We start from the raw sequence: 19752 nt of genomic DNA on the forward strand, positions 1-19752 counted from the left end.
TATTTTCTGTCTGGTATGTGGGCAGACAGAATCAGCTCAGACCACATGTAACATATCTGCTCTGGGAATAGCTCTGATTAATGATGGGCAGGTAAAGAGGGAGTGAAGAGGAAGGAACTTTTGGGGTTACTGGAGATCAGTAGCACTGATTTCTTTTTTACACCTTCCTTTATCTTTCCACTTGTGCCTGGAAAGACAGAAAACATGCAGAGGTATTGCACAGTCTCGTGCCATTTTCTAAATCTATATTCAGATATGACAAGCATGATTAAGCATACAAAGAAACCTCATCCTGAAAGAGCTTAGCTTAATAACTTTTGCCCCTTATGAATTCAGCATCACTCTTTTGCTTTGTCTTAATGGTGCAACCCAGGGACAATGTTCCCTAGCTTTTTCATAAAAATCCAAATTAAAATGCTTCTTTCAATGTGTTTTTATGTTTAGGAATTGGAAAAGAGTGTTCAGCCTTTGTGGGAGTTTAGCACTTGAACTGCATCCATCTGTGCTCAGGGTAAATTAGAGACCCTTTTCCTGCATCCCTGCTCCAGTTGGACCAGGACAGAGGTGTATATATACATTTTGATTTTGCCTTTCCTCATGGTGAAGTAGCTTATTTCTACATGGAGTTTCTTCCTGTTGGCCCCAGCCTTCACAGGAAGAAAAAATACTGGTCCTGCCTTTATGTCATAGTCCCAGCAGGACTCTTAAAACTTCTTATATTGTGTCCTGACAACAAAATAAAATGCTGAACTGTTTGGAGGGAACCATTGCTGCAGGCAGTTCTAATTAACTGGAAGCTTTTCCTTTCTGGGAATATATATTTACTTTCTTACACTGGGAATAATAAGCAATTAGTGCTAAGGAGCACCAGGCACTTACCTGCACATCTAAGGGAGGCTGAGAGTAGATCCTGAGGGTGGATAAGTAGAGTAATTCAAATCAAGTGACTGTAGATGGCTTTATATAGCGGGTTTTATGCTTATATGGATGCTTTTTTATTTCTATAGTTACAAAGGGTTTCTACTACTTTCTCAAAATAATATGTATTCCCCTGTGGATGAATTAGTGACGTCTGGAATTCCTGAGCAGAAGGCACTGGAGTTTTGGGCTTTGGGTTGGATTTTTGAGGTTTTTTGTCCTTGGTTTAAAAAAAAAAATTAATTAAAAATATTTAAAAAGCACATTCATTTCGGTGTCAAAATATCCGTATGTTATAAAAGTTTCTGTCCATTGATATTGATAGTGTTCAAAGGTACTAACTATCTAGGATTAGATCCCTAGAGAAAAATGATCTCTGCAATCAAATTTATCCTATTCTCTTGTGGCTGTGTGAGTGTGTTACTTGCCATTTTCTGCATTTCAGTAAATTAGGATAAGCTTTGCTGAATTCAGTACTGAAAAGCTTAGGTGAGTGAGTACAGAAATGATGTGTGGCCAGGAAGGGAACTTTCACCTGCCCTGAAATAGCTAAATTGAAAATGTCAATACTGCTGCGAGACCTCCTTTGTGTGATCAACTTCAAGGCAAAGGAATTGAATTGCTCCTCGGTTTGATGGATTATTTGTGTATTTGAGCATCATTATTTGCTCCACGTGGCTTTTATCCGTTTGCTTTTCAAGTCCTTTGGTGATCCCCACACCTGTGGCAGCAGCAGGACACATCCATAGATCCGTGCCCCAGCCTAAACTCTCCAGCTGGGAGAGAAAACGCAGCACAACCACTTTGCCTGGGTGGGGAGAGCCACAGGGAAAAAGGAGATCCAGCTGGTCCCATCACTGGAATTCCACAGCTGATGCACAGAAGGTTTTCCAGCTGGCCAGGGCTCAGGGGCTCAGGACAGGTCAGTGTTCCTGCAGGGAATGGCGAGGTGAGGGCATGGATTGGGTTTGTGTTTGCAGCCAGCCCTGGATAAACCTCTCCTCCTCCATGTTCTCCTAATCCCCGCTGGGTCTCATGCGGCAATGGTTCAGCAATACTTGTTTTCTTTTCTTCTTCTCCCCTTCCACCCCCTCCTCATGTGTAATTTGATCTCCGAGGCCTGCTCTTCTGCTTTGGCAGATTTTTCAGCTCTTGAATGGAAGAGATTAACCACTTAGTTACTGCCGGGACTAACCCCTGTTCTCTGGTCCCTCTGGCTCTTTCTGTGGACCTGCTCGGACTTACCCAAGAAAAGCCCAAAAAGTCATCAGCTCTGAGCTCCCCTTTTAACCTCTTCTCTTACCTTTACTTTTTAATCTGCATTTCCTTACCTTTTCCTTTAAAAGAAATACAGAAATTCTCCCACTCATGATCTGAGTCAGTATTTGGCAAGGATGCTTCCCTAAAATTTGTTTGCTGGTCCTTTCCAAGCATGTATGTTTTCTGATTGCGTCCTGGCTGTCTGTGATTCCTCCCTTCCCTGGGCTGGCAGAAAATACTGAACTTCTGCAGGATCCCTAAACTGATGGAATTCTACCTAATGCACAGGAACTTCCAGTCCCTGCTCCCTCTTTCGCAACCTTAATAAACTGCCTGGACAATGGAAGTTCAGTCATTAACAGTCAGTAGGAATTGATGCCATTTTTGTGTCTTTAAGGTACACTGCTATTTTTTTTTTTTTTCAGATCTGAAAAGTCCAAGAAGTTTCTTTGCTTTTTTTTGCTTTTTTTTTTTTTTTTTTTTTTTTTTTCCCTTTGCCTGCAGCTGTTTCAAAGTGTTCAGTGGAAGAGGGCCAAAACTTTTTCAGTGATGGGTGATGAGCCCCTTTGGACTTGAATTTAACCTTGCAGGCTTCAAATTATAATACTCCAAGCAATTCCCAGTGGAGCTCATGACCCGTCTTGTGTTTTTACATGTGTACAGTGAGCACATATCACCATTGCAGGAATTTAGTAGTACCTTCTGCCTTGTTACTACCTTAAAAAAATAAGAATTCTGCTCTGTTGCTTGAAAGGAATTTCAAATAGTTGAACATTCCATCTCTGAAATCCCACCACTTCCCAGGCACCTCCTTCACTCATGAAAATTGCAAATAACAAACATCTGTTAAATCAAGGAGAAAAACCAACAAATGCACATGCTTTATTGCAAAATCCTTGGCTATTCTGTTGATGTGTACAGTGGACTTTTTGTAACCTGGCTTTTCTTGGGGTTTTTTTGACATTTTTCTACTGATCAGAGTGGGACTTAGTAAGTCCTAGTACCAAAAGTGTTTAATATCTCCCTGTACGTGCAGTTGCCTCTCTGTGCTCTTGCAGGGCTATTCCAGCTGTGCTGGATGGTGACTGAAGGAAGAAAAACACTCTTTGCCCTCAGGTGTTAACTTGCCTTTGTTTGTGGGGTTTTTTATTTTATTTACAATAATACCTATTGTGGAATGGTCAGAGTAGTAGCAAGAGGCTTTTGTTTTTAACATGCTGTTTTAACTAGCTGTTGTAAACATGTCAGCTGGATCTTGAGAAGAGCTTAAACAGGAAGGTAGAACCGTGGTCTGTAAAAATGTTTTGTGTGTGTGAATTGGAAAAGGAGAGACAGAGGTTTCTACATAAAAATCTGGAAGAGAGACTCTGGCAGCACTGGTGGAGTGGTTCCAAGTCAGGGCAGTGGTGGAGAAAGGCTGGCATTTACACACATCTCTGGCACAAAAGTTCATCTGGGCAGAGTGGTAAAACCACTTAAGCCCTGCTTATCTGGGTGTGCATTCCTAATGCCAGTGGTATTCCTAGAGCTCACCAAATAAGTGGTAGCTGTAGATCCCTCAGTACCCTCAGCCTGGGCTTTCTCCTGTGGAAAATCTCACTCGGAGATCTTACCAGGCTGATGTAGAGCACATTCTGTGTGAAAACACCAGCAAGGACTTTTCTCACCCTCTCCTCATTACATGCAGATATTAAAATAAATCCCAAATGTCATTGCCTTTTTGTGTAGTGCTGTCATAGCCAAGGAAGTGAAGAACCTTGGAGGATCCTGGAAGACTTGTTTTCACTTGTCCTTTGGAGTAGCTACAAGGTGTCTGAACAATGACTTGAGACTAAGAGGTGATCCACTCAGGAGACAGTTGTTTAAACCTGAGGTTGCTGGGTGTGGGATGTGCACTCACCTCTAACCCTGCCAACCTTAGGCTCGCTTTCTGCCGTGCTTTCTTTGGCAAAAGGAATTTCTCTACCATAACAAAGCTCTCATGACTCAACGTACTCGACTCACTGAAGTTGTATTCACTGCAAACAGCTCTACAAGACTCCACCGGAGTTTTTGTGCTGCATGTGCCAAGAAGGTAGAGTTGAGTAGCCAGGATTTGAAAGCCGCTAGTCCTGTCTGTCTGATAGATAGCACTGTCTTCCCAAAGGTTTGGCACTCTGTGTCTAAGAGTGGATGAAGTTGTTTAACAGTGGAGGATCTGAAAATCCAAAGGAAAGCTGGAACCTGTCAGACAGAGCAGGACTAACCCCCAGGAAAACAGGCAGTGCTGCATTTGCTGTCGGATCAAAGCCCAGCTTTGTTACAGCTCCATCTGTAGCACATGCTGTGGTCACTCTTGGATTTCAACATCAGCTTCTTTGATTATTTGTATATACACATACACACACACACATTTTTTATCAGGTAATGGTGTTAGGGTATGTTATTCCACTATATGAAAAATGCCATCAGAAGAGAGCTGTGTAGCATGGGAGTGTTCTGTGGCATGGGCATGTTTTTAATCCTAAAGACAGTGACCTGTGAATGTGCCAAATCACATATAGTCTTACCACTTACTAAGAAAAATGTGTCTCATAAATTATGTGATTCTACATTTTCTTGCTCCAGAGACAAAAAAAACTGTTTTACAGCTGGCACTGAGTTAGTCTTTATCATGGGATAATTCTCATCTGCATTTTTAGAAGAGAAAGATAAGGCACAGGTAACTTCAACTGTGAGCAAGAATTTGCTCTTTTTCTGGCACACTTGTTTACTCCTTTGCTTTAACTACTAGTTTGAGATACTTCTGTTCAAGTGACTTTTCCCATCCCAAATCAGCTGAATGTGCCTATCAAAAAATGCCCAGACTTTGGGACTTGAAACTCTGTTAACCTTCCATGTTTCAGAAGAGGATTTTAAAACAAAATTAAGCTCAGATTTTAAATGGGTGACAAACACTCAAGCTGTTTTTAACAGTATTGCAACAAAATTCACTCCAGCTGCTAACATGTGAGATCATGCCAAAACTCACTTTCTCTTTGTGGAGTCCAGTCCTTTTGCTGCTGCTGTCGTGTGTGTGTGATCATTCTCTTTTGGATAAAAATCTGTCCTCAAATTCTGGGTAGCATGAAGAATGTAAAGAATAAATATCTGTCTGCTAGAAGCAGCTCAAACACAAAGGTCGTTGGCTAAATAGGTTTATGCTCTTGTAGGAGCATGAACAATAAAGGCTAATGGATACTGGATTGCATTAATGAGAGCAGAGCCAGCAGGTCGAGGGAAGTGATTATTTCCCTCTTTTTGGCTCTTGTGAGGCCACATCTGGAGCTCCTTCCCCTGTAGCAGATGCTGATACCCTGGAGGGAGCCTGGCGGGGGCTGGAGCCAGCACTGCCCCCCAGGACCGAGGGAAAGAGGGGTGGAAGGGGTCCCAGAGCTTTCATAACCCCCCCACTGGTGGCTGGAAGGACTCTTCTCAGAGCTGCACAGCAAGAGGGGGAGAAGCAACACTTAAAACTTGCAACGAGGCAAAGCTGGGTAGGTATGAGAGGATGAAAAGTGTTTAACTGCCCAGCAGACCTGGTTAAAGTTTAGCTGCACAGAGCCTGGAAAATCCTGATGTAGGGAGATAGCCTCCCTCTGAGCAGGAGCTGGAGACCTTCTGAGCCTGCTCCAAACCAAATTTTTTTGCCATTCTGCAGCAGAGAGCCTGAGTTGAAGGCTGCATCAGTCACTGTAGCCCAGAAATCTGCACATGTTTCATGAGTGATCTTGTTTAAGATGTGTATGACAAACAAATGTGAGAGGGATTTATAGCTGACAGCAGTAAGAGTGGCAGAGGTTGTGTGACACTACCAGTATGGCTTTTATTTCTGTATCACCAGTTAATTTCATGGCATTCAGGAATGGCAGAGGGTATTTGCTCAAAGTATTTACAGCCCAGTTTGCCATGACACAAAAGAGGAAACGTTGAAGGATGATGTTTGTAGCACAGGGACCACACAAGCGTGTCTGCCTGGAAGCATAAAGGGAATTAATTTGTTTATCTACAGAGGAAGTTATCCCGGATAGCTCTTTGTGTTTAACTCCCCAAGTGGATGTGTTTCTCCTACAGTGAGGTTCTTCTGCAAGCGGGTTAATTTAATTTGAGATGAGGCATTCTTCTTCAGGAATAAGAACCCCAGGAGTTCATCAGAAATGTAATCCGCATTAATTCTGCTGGCACTCATTGTATTAACCTTAATTGTAATGGCTGGGTGGTGTTCGTGGGGGGCAGCCTTTGTACTGCAGGGAATGCTTTAGGGATTCTGAGTTCCTACAGCTGCAGGAGAAATGGGATAGGGATGGGGATGCTCATCTCATGGAAAAGAAGTTGCGTGCAGGATGCTTGATCTGCTCTTAAAACTTCATTTCATCCTGGTTCCCTAAAGATGACACTGGGATGAAACATGTGAGGACTGAGCTCCTCCTGTGATTTATGTAACCTTTCTCCTCCAAATCTGTGTTTAACTCCTCTTTTTTTTCCTGTTTTTTTTTTTTTTTTTCCTCTCCCCCAGTACAGTTGCACACAAGTTCCCTGCTAGGCAGGCAAGGAGCAAGTAGATAGGTGCTGGTTTCTCTTAAAAGCTGGTGCTTCCATAAAATAGAAATTCTCCAGAAGTGGAGGGAGGATGGAATAGAGTGGGAAGAGCTGTATTGTTGTTTTCCCAATGTCCATGCAGGCTGCCAGCAGTGGGGATGGGAGCCTCAGCTCTTTGCTGAACTGTCTGAGTTGAGGAAGTGTTGAAGTTCTCTAACTGCTTTCTGGTGTATTAAATGGGAATATTCATTTTCATGTTTTCTGAGAAAAAGGTGAAAGCACTGTGAACATCACACTGTCTTTACTGTTATTTCTTTGCTAGAAGTGTGACTTCTGGTATTTAAAAAAAAAAAAAAAGGCAAATGCTCTTATTGCAGTTCAGTATGGGTTGAGAGATCAAATTTTTTTCCCCAGATGTCTTTCATGTTTTTACCCCATGGATCAGAAGACTGAGGCAAAGTGATGCTGTAAAATAATGTTTAAAGAGTCTGAGCAATGTTTGCTGTTTCGGAGGCACAGACCTCAGATGCTGGAAGCATGCAGAGTTTCCCCTAAAGTGTTCAGTGTTTGAAAACGTTGGAGGGCAAAAGAGCACAAGCACTAGTCAGAAACCTTGCCAAAATAAACTGTCAGATGTGAAAGCAAGTTTTCAGGGACAAAAATGAAGATTCGCTGCTCTGTTGACTCTGTGTGTGACACACCAAGGGCTCCACACATTGTAGGATGGTTTGTGCTGGGATCAGCTTCCCAGGCTGATTTCCCCAAGCCCTGTGTTTTCCACCCCTAATAAACTGCATCTCTTGCTCCAAGCAGCAAAAGCACCCCAAGCTTTGGGAGGTGAAAAGGGATTTTTGAGTGGAAATAATGCAGTTGTATACATACCCAGTATGGTATCTCCTTTAGAGAGAGAGAGATAGGTAGGTAGATAGACTATATATATATATATATATATATATATATATATACACATATATATAACACAAAAATGATGTTTGTTTAAATGGGACACACAGAATAATGCCAGAAAACAGTCTATAAAAAATGCATAAGCAGAGAGCATTAATCGGCGTGTAGCCTTGAGAAACATGCAGGGAAAAAGAACACTAGGTAGTGTGACAGTGAAAACTTCTGGGCCCTTGTGCCGGAGGAGCAGCAGCAACCGCATTAGCCGAAACCTGAATCCCTGTGCCTGTAATTAGCGCAGAGACTCTCAGACAGGATCCCTGGGCAGGAGCTGCAGCTCCCCCGTTGTTTTTGTGCCGGGTTACAAATGGGCATCGCTGCCGGCGCCGTGCTCAGCAGCCCCTTCGTGGGCTGTGAAGTGACGCGCTTTGCAGCGGCTCGGCCGCGCACTGAGCGCCAGCATCCCGCCTTTCCTCCGCTTTCCCAAACCTGTTGGCTTCCCCCTCGGCCTCCTCGGCGCTGGGAGAGGCGCAGGCAGGAGGAGGTTAAGGAGCGAGGGCGTTGCTGGATGCCTGATGTCATGGAGGCCGGCGGCGGCGGAGTGAGGGGCCCTTTGTTGGCAGCCGAGCCCCAGCAGCGCCCGGCGGCTGCCGCGCACGGCCGGCACCGCTGACTCTGCCCAACTTAGTTGGCTTCGCTTTTTTTTTCTTTTTTGTTTGTTTTTTTTTTTTTCTTCTTACTGCTTTAATTCCTTTTTCTTTTATTCTTCCCCACCCCCATCCCCCGCCTCCCTTCCTCTCTCTCCCGCCAAAAGAGTTGGGAAGGAGGGAAGATGGCTGGAGTTAACTCCCCGGGAGAGGAGGTGCGGGGCCCCTGCATTTTCCGCCTCTCGGGCTCGCCCTTGTAATGCTTTTCGGAGCGCTGGATTTCGTCGAATTTTCCTGGATATTTTGTTTTAGGCTTCTCCTGGATATGTTGTTTTAGACTTTTTTTAGACTTTTGCCGGATCTTTTTAGACTTTTTTTTAAGACTTCTAACGGATAATTCCACATAGAAAAGAAGCTGAAGGAGGGGGGGAAGGGAGAACAGACAGCCGAAGCCAAACTCTAACAAATGAAAATGTTGGAGATTTGCTTGAAATTGGTGGGTTGCAAATCGAAGAAGGGGCTTTCCTCCTCCTCCAGCTGCTACCTGGAAGGTGAGTACCCACAGGGAGCGGGGCTGGGACGAGCTCCCGGGGGCACATCCCGATCCCACCATCCCGGACAGGAGTTTTATCCCTCGCCTGCAGGCTGGGGCCAGGTTTGGGGGGATGTTTGGAGCTGGCCACGGTCAGGCTGGGCTTTGCCGTGCGGGGGTGAAGAAGCGAGCGGTGTCGGCGGCGTGCGGACCCAGGTGCCTTTCATTAATGCAGTTCCAGAGGCAGCGCGGCTCTACCATTTATGGTTGTAAAATGTCAAGTGATCTTATTGCCGAGCTCATAAACAAATCCCTATCTTCAGGCCTCGGCTTTATTTTTTTGTTTTTCACCGGGGGGGGGCAAGGGGGAATCTTCCTTATTTTGGGCGTGAAAAAACCCAACGCCATACTCAAGAAGAAAATTTAGATGAGTCCATGGGTAAAATATTTTCAGCATGCGTTAATACGTAACGCCTTGGTCAATTTTGGTTATCCCCCTTCTAAGTGTGCTTTCCACAGGCATTCGTTTAACTGAATTTTCTTGCGTGTTTGCTTTTAAAAAGTGATTTTTGAGTCACGCCCGTGGTTACTTGCAGACAGTGAGATGTTAAACATATGGATTCAACTGGTTTGGATGGAAAGCTTGGGCGACAGAGGCACCGCGCTGGGCAGGGGGGACTTTGGGCTGAGGTTTTGCTTGGTGTGACCTCAAGCAAGATTTTCACCCTGCCGTGGCTTCACACCCTGCCTGGACCAGCCTTGTGGTCCCTCCGTTCTGCCTCTTCACTGCACTCCCAGCGCTGTGTCCATCCCACGGGTCCAGGCTCCTTCAACTTCTTTTGTGTTGCTCGATGTTGTTTCAGTAAAAATAATCCTCCTGCCAGGAGGACCGTGCTAACTCATCAAATCAGAGGCACGGAAGGCAGCAGCTGATTTCCAGGGGCCTATCGCAAGTCGCTGTTGCTCAACTCTCAAATATTCAGTGCAGAAAAGGCCCTCGGAAATTCATAGGTTAGGAATCTCAAAATCTACAAATGGCTGCTCGTGGTAAACTCACTTGAAGAAGTTTTGGATCAAGAGTCTGTATTTATTGGATACATTCAGTGACTCTGAGGAATTTTCTGTTCTCAAAAATCAAAGAACAGTGTCCAGAGGACTTTTTCTGCTTATTTAAAGTTTCAGAAACCAAATGGTGGGCAGATGCATGAATAATTTTGATGTTTTTATGTGACTGAATTCTTCTGCGATCTTTTAAGTATACAAAGCTTCTGTCTGTGTCCCCTGCCTCTGGTATTGCTCAGGGTGTGTGTTGAGAAGGATCCCCAAGCTGTGCTGGGCCTCCTGTCTCTGCTGCTGGATCTTTCAACACAGCCCTGGGAGAGCAGGCAGAGCATCTGGGGCCTCATTTCCCTCTGCAGAAATGAATGCTGAAGGATGATGTTACAAGGGTGTTGCCCTGACTCTTTTTGCAAGTTTTCTCTTTTGTGTTCCTTACAACCACTCCCCCCCCTTCCCCAATTTGCAATGCAGTTTCATAATAGGATTAGAGCATAGTTTGACTTGGCTGTATAGGCAGGATGAGTTAAGAACGTTGGACACAATTAATATTGTAGTATTTCCACTTTCTGCTTCCCTGAGACTGTGATTGTGTGTTTGTTTTTTGTGATGGAATGGGAAATGCATGTTGAAACGACTTTTACTCATCTCAAGCTAGCTTAGTCTCACTTCTCACCTCAGCATGGGGCAAACCCAAAGCCAGTGTCAGAGCTGATGTTAAAGGTGTACAAATGTGGCAACTGCAACCTTAATGTGGCAGTCAGGACATAACCCAGAACCCCCATAATTGACTGGGGAACTCCTGGAGAGCTGGGTGAGGTACTCATCTGAGGAAAAAGAAGTTTAAAAAAAGCAGGATTTTCTGTTACTCCTTTCTAAAGCTGAATGTCTTCCTGGGCAGCTTTCTTATAAACATTACTATGAGGTTGAAATCATTGCTGAGGACTCCTCCAAAGGAATGGTGGTGTCTTGTCCCAAACTCCTGAATTCCAAGAGCACAAGTGAAATCCATTTGCTTGTGTTGCCCTTAAGAATGTAACAAGTTTTTACATATGGATTTGTTATTTTAAGCTTGGCAGACCATGAGAAGGGGGCAGGGTTGTGTCAAGGGTCAGAAACTCTGGATCATTGCTCCTGGGTCCCTGTGAACAGCCTGTGATGACCAGTCCATTTCCATGCACATCCCTCAGCCTCAGAAAGAATTAATGAGATGATGGTAATATCATTTGGGGGATTTAACTCTGCTGTTATTTTAGTTGTATGGAAAGCTGAAAGTTTCTTTACTGTAATAGATTTGGAAACCTTAAACATAAGTGCTTAAAGGCTGAAAGGTCCATTAGGTGCTTGGAAAACCAGTTGCAGCCAGGAGGATAGATGAAATTTTACTTAATTCCTTATTTTTGTATTCATATGTTAACAGAAATAGTTCAGTTCTTGGTTGATGAATAGCATGGGATGTAACAAAATCAAGTCTATGTGTTGTATTTTCAACTTTTGGAGAATATTGTGCTGAGTTTGGATTTGCTGTAAGGCTGATTTGGTGTCAGGCACATGTGTAGGTGTACGTGTCCTTTGACCAAGTAATCAGAAATGTGGTTTTCTTTTCATGGTGGTCCCTTCTGAAAGGCTTTTATGCTCTGTTAGTTTGCAGGAACGAGGGTTGTTTGGAGATGCTCTGTGTGTGGTGTGGAGGGCTGGCAGGTGCTGTGGCCCATGGCCACGTGCTGCTGGGCAAGGCCAGACTGTCCTGCTCCCTGGAAAAGCTGAAATCTTCTCTTAACTTGATCAAAAATAAGTTCAAACTGGTTCTAACAATCACTGAGTTTTCATATTGATGTTTAAGCTGGGCATTTCTTTGCCCTCATTTCTATTCCCACTAGTAAATATTATTTTAAAATGTGGCAGATTTGAATTTCTCTCATCTGCTTTCTCCTGTCTGCCGTTGCCAAAGTGAATAATTCCTCACCCACTTCACACCAAGAAAGGGTAAAGAGTAGAAGGGAAGAGGCACAGCGAGTACTGCTGCCAATCTGATCAGGAAAACAGAATGTGTCCATGTCCCAAATAGGGGCTGGAGTAGTCTTGCTGCCTTTTTGGGCTTGGCTCTACCACTGAAAGGCAAAAGCTTGTTTAAAACCTGTCAGCATTCTGGGGACACTAGTAAAGTCCTTTTGTTTTCTAACTGAAAAGACTCCTGTCCTGCCAGCTGTCAGACTGACTCTTCTTTTTTTTTTCTTTTTCTTTTTTTTTCCCTCTTCCTAATTTATTTCTTTTAGCTTGTCTTGTTACAGCTAGAGTAGACAAGCCTAGGGAGGAGCAGCAGCCTGTAGCCATTGCCCTGTTCCTGGAGAGGGGTTTTTGTAATGCATTTGGGCACGTATTAAGCCAGTCCTAAATTGGCAGCACAGTGACTTGTCTGCCCCAGTGTCCCTGGGATCAGCAGGCAGGGCTTTGGTCACCCTGCTAGGGAGAGCAAATGCATTAACCTGGAGCTGCTGCCTCCCTTCTGTGTTTCCTCTCTTCCCTGGCTATTTTCTGCTCCTCACCTCATGGCCTCTCATCTACCACCACTCAGTAGAGTTCTTGCTGTTATCCACGTTTCTGGCTTAGTAGTGGCTTCTTTGTTATGTGCTTGTTCCAGTGGTTCTTATTTGTTCAAAAATCTGGTTGATGGTGCTTGCTACAGTTTCCCATGGGATGTGGTAAGGGAAAGGATTGTCATTTCACAGGAGAAGTTGTAACTGGTTTGAGACCTAAAACTGATCATCCATGGACATGTCAGTCCTTCCCTGAGCAGTGTGTGGGGCTGCTTAGTAAAACAGGGGAATAAAACAGTAAATCTTGATGAGTCTTCCTTGGTGCTTTCCCTGCCCAGGGCTCAGAATCAGGCAGACTTTCCTACTTCTGTTCTTTCAGGAAGGAAACAAAACCAAAAGCTATGAAAGCGAAGTTGTCAGAAATACTGAAGTTCACTTGAGTCTAGTGACTCTTTCCTCTTCTCCCAGACCTTATCGTCTAAGGTCAGGCAGAACTCAGTGGCAGATTTGGGAGTAAAGTTCAGATTTCTGCCATACCCAGTGTTCCACTCCATCCATCTACAGCTGTGATTAGCTGGCTGGAGAAAGATGATGTTTGCCATGTCATAAGAGGTTATAAATGGAAAAAACTCAGTGAATGAGTTCAGGTAGAACCTACAAGTCTGTGTAAGAGTGAACTTGATGAAAAACACAACAGAACAACCCACAAACAAACCAACAAAACAAAAAATTACATTACAAGCCCCGAAATTATGGAATCATCTCTTGGAGGAGTGGCCCAGCTCAGGGGAGTGGGGCTGAATCAGTTTCTGCACTGCTTCATCTCTGTGTATAAATACACAATGTTTAAAAAGTGGTATTAATCCTCATGCTGGCTCTAAGAAGGTGGACTTTCCAAATATCAGCCAAGAGCAGGAAAACCAGCAATTGTCATTGTTGCAGAAGGGTCTGTGGCCTGGGCTGTGCAGTGGGTAACAGGAGAGGCTGAGCCTGATCTCACTGAAGGGGTGAGTCTGAAATAAAACATGAATCCCTCCTTCTTTTTGAAAAGATCTGCTTTACAGGTTCTTTAATTTTATATTTAAATCCGTATTCCATCAGGCACAGGGAATCTGTGAGGGCCACTAAGGAAGAATACTGAGATAGAGAAGCAGCTGCTCCATCATATGTGCTTGGAGTGGGAAACATTTGGAAGTATTAAATCTGCATTGCTATTCTGCCATTTATCGTAATTTCTTCCAGGAGAAAAGGAATGTAGGGAAAGGAGAAGGCTTAGGTGGCATGTGCTGTGCCTCCAAAGAGTTTCTAAATGTGTTCTGCACTCCCTTGCTCTACAAACCTTGTGGAAAAAATGCCAGCGCAGTTTGTAAGCCCACAGGATGTTTGTTTTGTAGGGAGACAGGAGGTCTCCTCCTTCCCTCGGGACTGCCTCACAGTCAGCTCTGGAGGAGCCAAGTGTAATTCTGTGCTCCTGCCTGTTTTCCAGCCCTTCCCTTACATTGTGGAGGAAATTTACTTGCGTTGATCTAGACCAGAATTGTTCATATCTGAGAAGTTCTCACACAGCCCCTAACCATGATTCATGGCTTTGTATGAGTAGGAGATAGTTACACTTACGAAACCTTTTAGTGTGCAAGCATAAATACCTTCTGGGAAGAACTTAATTTAGGGGTGAAATGATGACATTCTTATGGCTAATGCCTCAAAATACAATCTGCTGTTGTCTTATTTCAAAGCCTGCATCTCTTTAATTAAGAGTCATCATTTAGTTGATGTTAGTGGAGAACTGAATTACAGTGCTGCTTTAGGACTCCTATCAGGAACCCAGGTGTTATCCAGAGCAGAGTAATAAATTGCAGCCTTGCTGGGATGCAGCACAAGACAAAGTGGATGTGTGGAAGGAACGACAGCCCAGCGATAACAGATTGAATTACGCTCGCTTCCTGCCCCATCACCGTGCCAGGATGGCCTCCTGTAGGTACGGCAGCCAGCCTGATTTATTAAGAGGAATCTGGCCCACTGAAGATCTCAGCAGTGCTGTAAAATTGTAGTTAAAACCAGCGGTAGGAGGTGAAGAAGCTGTGTGTTGAAAAAGACTCTCAATATGTAGGAACAGCAATGTCTAATTCCTGCTCTGAAGGACTGGAATGTCTGGGCAGATTTGCTGGAGAATAGCTGAGAGGGATGAACGCTGCTGACAGCCGGCTGTACGTGGCTCCCAGATGGACATGTCCTGTCTGCTTCTCTCGCTTCATGGTTTTGTGTCCTCAGCCTGCTGACAGTCTCCTCTTGGGGCCCAGACCTTTAAAAGTGTGTTTTGTCACGGTCTATCAAGCTTCTGCTACACTCGGGTCACCACAATTCTGCTCTTTCCTTTACGCTCTTCTCTGTGTTGACTCAGGGCCTCATCTTCCCTTTCTGGACACTCTTCAAGCTTCATTCACCACCTTCCCCACCCCAGTTCTTAACTTGGGGTTCCTACCTTCTGGAAAAACCAGCCCCACTCAGCCCAAGAGTTGTCTGGCATGTCCCCATCATGCTCTCCTGCTCAGCACATTCACACACAGCCCGCACCTCTGTTGGGGTGCCTGTGGCTGCACAGGAGGGACAGACTGGGAGAGTCAGAGGGTGTGAGCATCCCCTGATTTCACTGGGAGACCGGTGTGGTTTTCCAGCGTAGCAAATTCTCGTGTGTGTGTGTTTAACAGCCGTTGCTCCTGCAGGTCCTTGGTGTTGCAGGCGCTATCACTGAGTCAGTGTCTGTAGGAATGTCGTCGAGCAAAGCCAGCCTTCCCCGACACCGTGCCGCGCTCGTGGGTGTTGTTGGCGCTGGCATGGTGTTGTCTCACAGCTGAATCGAAGCACATACCTTGGCATCCGTGTGGAGTGAGTCAGTCCCAGCCTCACCACGGCCTGGGCACGAGGGAGGGATTCTTGTGGAGCACTTGGCTTTGCTCCCACATCCCCAACCCTGTTTGTGCCTGAGCCATCCTCACTGGGCTGCGATGTGCTGGAGTTGGAGGGGAGCCTGCCTTGGATTTCCTGCCTTCCTGTCGAATTAGTGCCCCGTGTGGGAGGCATTTTCCTTCCTAACGGAGGTTATGGTCCATCCCACGGAGCAGCGAGTGCTGGTTTGTCCCGTATTTGGGGGAGAGCATCACAGCATTGCTGCTTGCTGAGGTTGCGTGTCTGCCACTTGCAGCTCTGCTGTCTGTCTGTTCCAGGTGTTCACTGATGGTTCAACTCCTTGGAGTATCTCCCATCACTGTAGTGCCCTGTGTTTGATAAGGGAGCTTAATGGGCTTCAGAACGTTTTCATGGTAAAATGATTATAACCTAATTTCTGAAAGTGGATTTTCTGTTTCTTGTCTCATTGTCACTCTTGAGGGAAACCCAGGCTATTAATATATATTCTGCAGGACACAGGAAGAGGAAGCCAGGATGTCAAGGTGCTTTAAAATAACCCCTCCAAACATTTTCTGACTGGAATCATTTAGAAAGTGGAATTATTTAACTGCTCTGATTCACTATGGAAATATATCTCCCTGCAGTTACAGTTTGGCTAGGAAAACAGGCCCAGAAGTGTCTGTATTTGTTATTTTGCTCACATACATCATACACATTTTCCAAGACATACAGTAGTACTCATGTACATAAATAACCACCCAGAGAGCCTTTACCAGTAGTCACCTGACCAACACATCAAGGATGCCAGATTGTCTTTGGGTAAATAGTGGCCAGCACTACAATTTGCACTTTCACTATCAAAAATTATATTAGAAAATAATGTGTATTGTTGTGATTTGTAGGGTTGAATTTTGGGGGGTTAGTGGGATTTTTTTTTTTTTAGCATTTTCCCATTGGGAACATCTCTTGGACGTGTCCCAGTCCACACTAACCTTCCATGCCTTTTCTGATGTCAGTTGCATCAGTTCTTCACTGGTTTACTGGCACAGCTTATACTCAATTTCCAGGCCAAACAAACAGTAGTGTTAAAAATCATGTTTTGACAGGATTACATCTGTATAGCAGCACAATGCTACTGAGTATTGCAGGTATAAAAAGAGATCTGTGCTCCCAGGTAACCTGACAGTCTAGGACACACTTGGCATGGAATTTCTGTGTGCAAAGGCCTGTCTGTGCAGAAGGGGGGTTCAGCAGACAGGGGCTGATGCTGCGTAGTGAAGGGCAGTTCCAGGGGGCGAGGGGCTGCTGTGACAGTGCCGCATTTCCTGTCCCCAGCGCCACACTGACGCAGTGGTTTGTGTGCAACTCTGTGACCTCACTCAGCAAACTCATCCAGATGGAGAATGACCCTTCAAAATACAAGAGTTTCACAACTTACTGTCCTGGCTCTGTGCCGGTACAGTCAGGCATGGTGCTGCCAGCACATCTGGGGGGTAGCGTGTTAAAGAGTGAGGGGTCACAATTATTTGGAACATTTCTGCTCCAAACTCTACAATCGTGCCCCAAAGTGAAGGACTTGCAGGAGCAACTGCAGTCAAATTCCCTGTTCTATTGGGGCTTGCCTGATACTTATTGAATATTACATGCCTAATGTGCTGCAGTGTATAACAAACTTTGGAGGTTGGTTTTTACTCACCTGTAAAGCTCAGTTCTCAGGAATCTCTGTCTCTGGAGTTGTTTTAGGGTTCCTAAAAATGTAGAAGTATGCTCAACCCTGCTGTGGTTTGAGAGTGATGGGCAGGAGAGAGTGCAACAAAAAATACTGTCTTGTCCTCAAATAAGAAGAGAAATGATTAAAAATGTGAAGACCAGAAAGACCTAACTCCTTAAATACCATCTCTTATAAATCTCACCTTGCTTGGCTCCATTTGCTGCTCGTTCTAGCCATTTCATTTATAGGATAATTAAGGGATTTACCTTTTAAAGGTCTTGGGTTTGTTTTCAAATCTAACTATTCCAGCAGTTAGATGTGAGCCAAAGGACTTACAGGCAGCAAACAGCCTTCGTGAGCTGCATTTACTGGAGGGATGGAGGAGGGCTTTCCCTTTCCTGCATTTCCTGAGAGACAGGAGCTGGGGGCTCTGGGAGGTTTGGGGACAGCTCTGGAACAAGAATGTCCTGCCAATGTGGCAGGAGATCTGCATTAAGGCACTGTCCATATCTGTCCTCTGACGCACGAGGAGCACACGTGTCACCAAACAATGCAACGTAGAAAGTCAGAGCGTGTGGGTTGGCCAGATGGCTTTCATCAGCCGAAATGAACCTGCTTTTTTCCTTTCTCTCCCTCTTTCTCCTCCAGAAGCCCTTCAGAGACCGGTAGTGTCAGACTTTGAGCCGCAGGGTCTGAGCGAAGCAGCTCGCTGGAACTCCAAGGAAAACCTCCTCTCCTGCCCTAGTGAAAATGACCCCCATCTCTTTGTTGCACTGTATGATTTTGTGGCGAGTGGGGACAACACTCTCAGCATAACTAAAGGTAAGGTCACTGGCCAGAATTCCACTGGGAGTGTAGGAAAGGTGTAGGAAGGAAAGTCACTGTGAAATAATTAAGTTCTACACCAAACCCTGTGGAATTTTTTTTACTGTGGGAAATCATCTTAAACAAATACAAATATTTCACAAAGTCATGACCTTTTTAAAGGTTATAACTGTCTTTCTTTATTGCATTGGGCAAGAAACTAACAAACTAAATTCTCCATTAGGATCAAGAATTTGAACTGAGAAATTAAACGAAGCTGATTTTGGAGACTGGCCTCTTATTTTCACAGTTCTCCAAAACACAGTCCCTGTATGAAAAATGACTGTACAGATATAAGGACCCAGAAGGACTGAGTAAGAAAACACTGTATGTACTCCAAGTCACATCTACTTACCTTCCTAATTGAAATTATTTTTTTATTGTTTATCCACTCCAGTTCTTTCCTAAATCCAACAAGCCAACTCAGTTCAAATAAAATTTGCTGGATTCATTTTTTAAACTCGAGCAGTATTGGAGCTGGTGCAGAACTGCAGGAGAGCCTAAAAATCTGAAGCATGTGACTTTATTTGGCTTGGAGAGATCCACTCAAGCTTGAAGAGAAACACATGCTCCCTGCTGAGTCAGATACCTATTCTTACAGAAGATTATTTAATGATCTGCTAGGCAGAAAGAACTTATCTTTGTCCTCAACTCCGGGGCTTACCATGTCTAAACCCATTTTCTCTTCCCCAAGGTGAAAAGCTCCGTGTGCTGGGCTACAATCACAATGGGGAGTGGTGCGAGGCTCAGACCAAGAACGGGCAGGGCTGGGTCCCCAGCAACTACATCACCCCGGTGAACAGCTTGGAGAAGCACTCGTGGTACCACGGGCCGGTGTCACGGAACGCCGCCGAGTACCTGCTGAGCAGCGGCATCAACGGCAGCTTCCTGGTGCGGGAGAGCGAGAGCAGCCCCGGCCAGAGATCCATCTCCCTGCGCTACGAGGGCAGGGTCTACCACTACAGGATCAACACTGCCTCCGACGGCAAGGTAGGCTCCGGGCTGGGCAAACCTCGCTGGGATGTTTGGTGGAGCAGTAGAGGTTGAACGGAGCGGTTCTGAGCTCTGTCGCGGTAGTTATGGTAAACTGTGAGGTTCTGACATGGCTGGGACAAAACAGTTCTGTTCCTTTAGCAAACTATGTAATAGAGAAGCATTTTCTCCCTTTCTTTGAGGGAGAAAATAGTAGAGTTAGGTCAGAGCAGAATCTAATAGATCATTAATAAGAGATCCTGAGAATTCTTTTCCTGTATGTTCAAAAGATAATCTCTGACTGTCAAATCAGAAAAGTCAGTGCCTGTTGCCAATAATCCTGTAAATATTAGGGACAGAATGCTTTCTGAGGTATTCTGCAGTATTTTTAACTACTGTTTTGATTTCTCTACAGTATTTCAGCGTGATCATTGGAGACGGGTAGGCACTTTCACTTTTATATGGGCTTTGTCCCCAGTTCCTTCATTTTTTCCCTAGATTGTTGTGTGCTGTAGCAGTGGTGCAATGCTGTGCTTTGTGGATGCTGCAGAGAAATGTTAGCATAAAAGTGTAGTTTTCCACAGGTTTTTGTTTTGATTTCATGGAAACATTTCTACTGGCATTGGAATTTGGAAAATGTTGTTTTTTAACAAATCTATTTTAAGCAGTGTTTCTTTAGATCCTGTGCAGAAGTTGAAGTGTGGGTCTGGAGCATGGCTGCCAGTCTCTCCTTTCCAGCATCTAATAGGTGACAGATTCTGTGCCACTAAATTTCTCCAAAAGAAAAAAAATAAAAGTGATCAAGTATAGTAGCAGCCCACTGTGCCCAATTTTCCTTTGTCCTATGAGACCTTTACTGTTCTTACAGCAAGCTGACAGCAAAATCTT

At 44.7% G+C, this 19752-nt stretch overlaps 1 protein-coding gene across 2 annotated transcripts in view; it reads left to right on the forward strand.

The window, feature by feature from the left end:
* The window catches only part of ABL1 (ABL proto-oncogene 1, non-receptor tyrosine kinase), a 77597-nt gene that overhangs the window by 36900 nt on the left and 20945 nt on the right, over positions 1-19752 (forward strand). The window contains exons 1-3 of one of the 2 annotated variants that reach the window (XM_041406588.1): positions 8381-8836; positions 17677-17850; positions 18587-18882. In XM_041406588.1, the coding sequence (XP_041262522.1) occupies positions 8752-8836; positions 17677-17850; positions 18587-18882 (555 nt within the window). In that variant the 5' untranslated portion in view covers positions 8381-8751. Of the gene's footprint in view, positions 1-8380; positions 8837-17676; positions 17851-18586; positions 18883-19752 lie in introns of those variants that run through there. The other variant, XM_041406587.1, reaches the window with a different exon arrangement.

The sequence above is a fragment of the Onychostruthus taczanowskii genome, unplaced genomic scaffold, assembly GCF_017590055.1.
Source record: "Onychostruthus taczanowskii isolate IOZ18803 unplaced genomic scaffold, ASM1759005v1 scaffold25, whole genome shotgun sequence".
NCBI classification, from domain to species: domain Eukaryota; kingdom Metazoa; phylum Chordata; class Aves; order Passeriformes; family Passeridae; genus Onychostruthus; species Onychostruthus taczanowskii.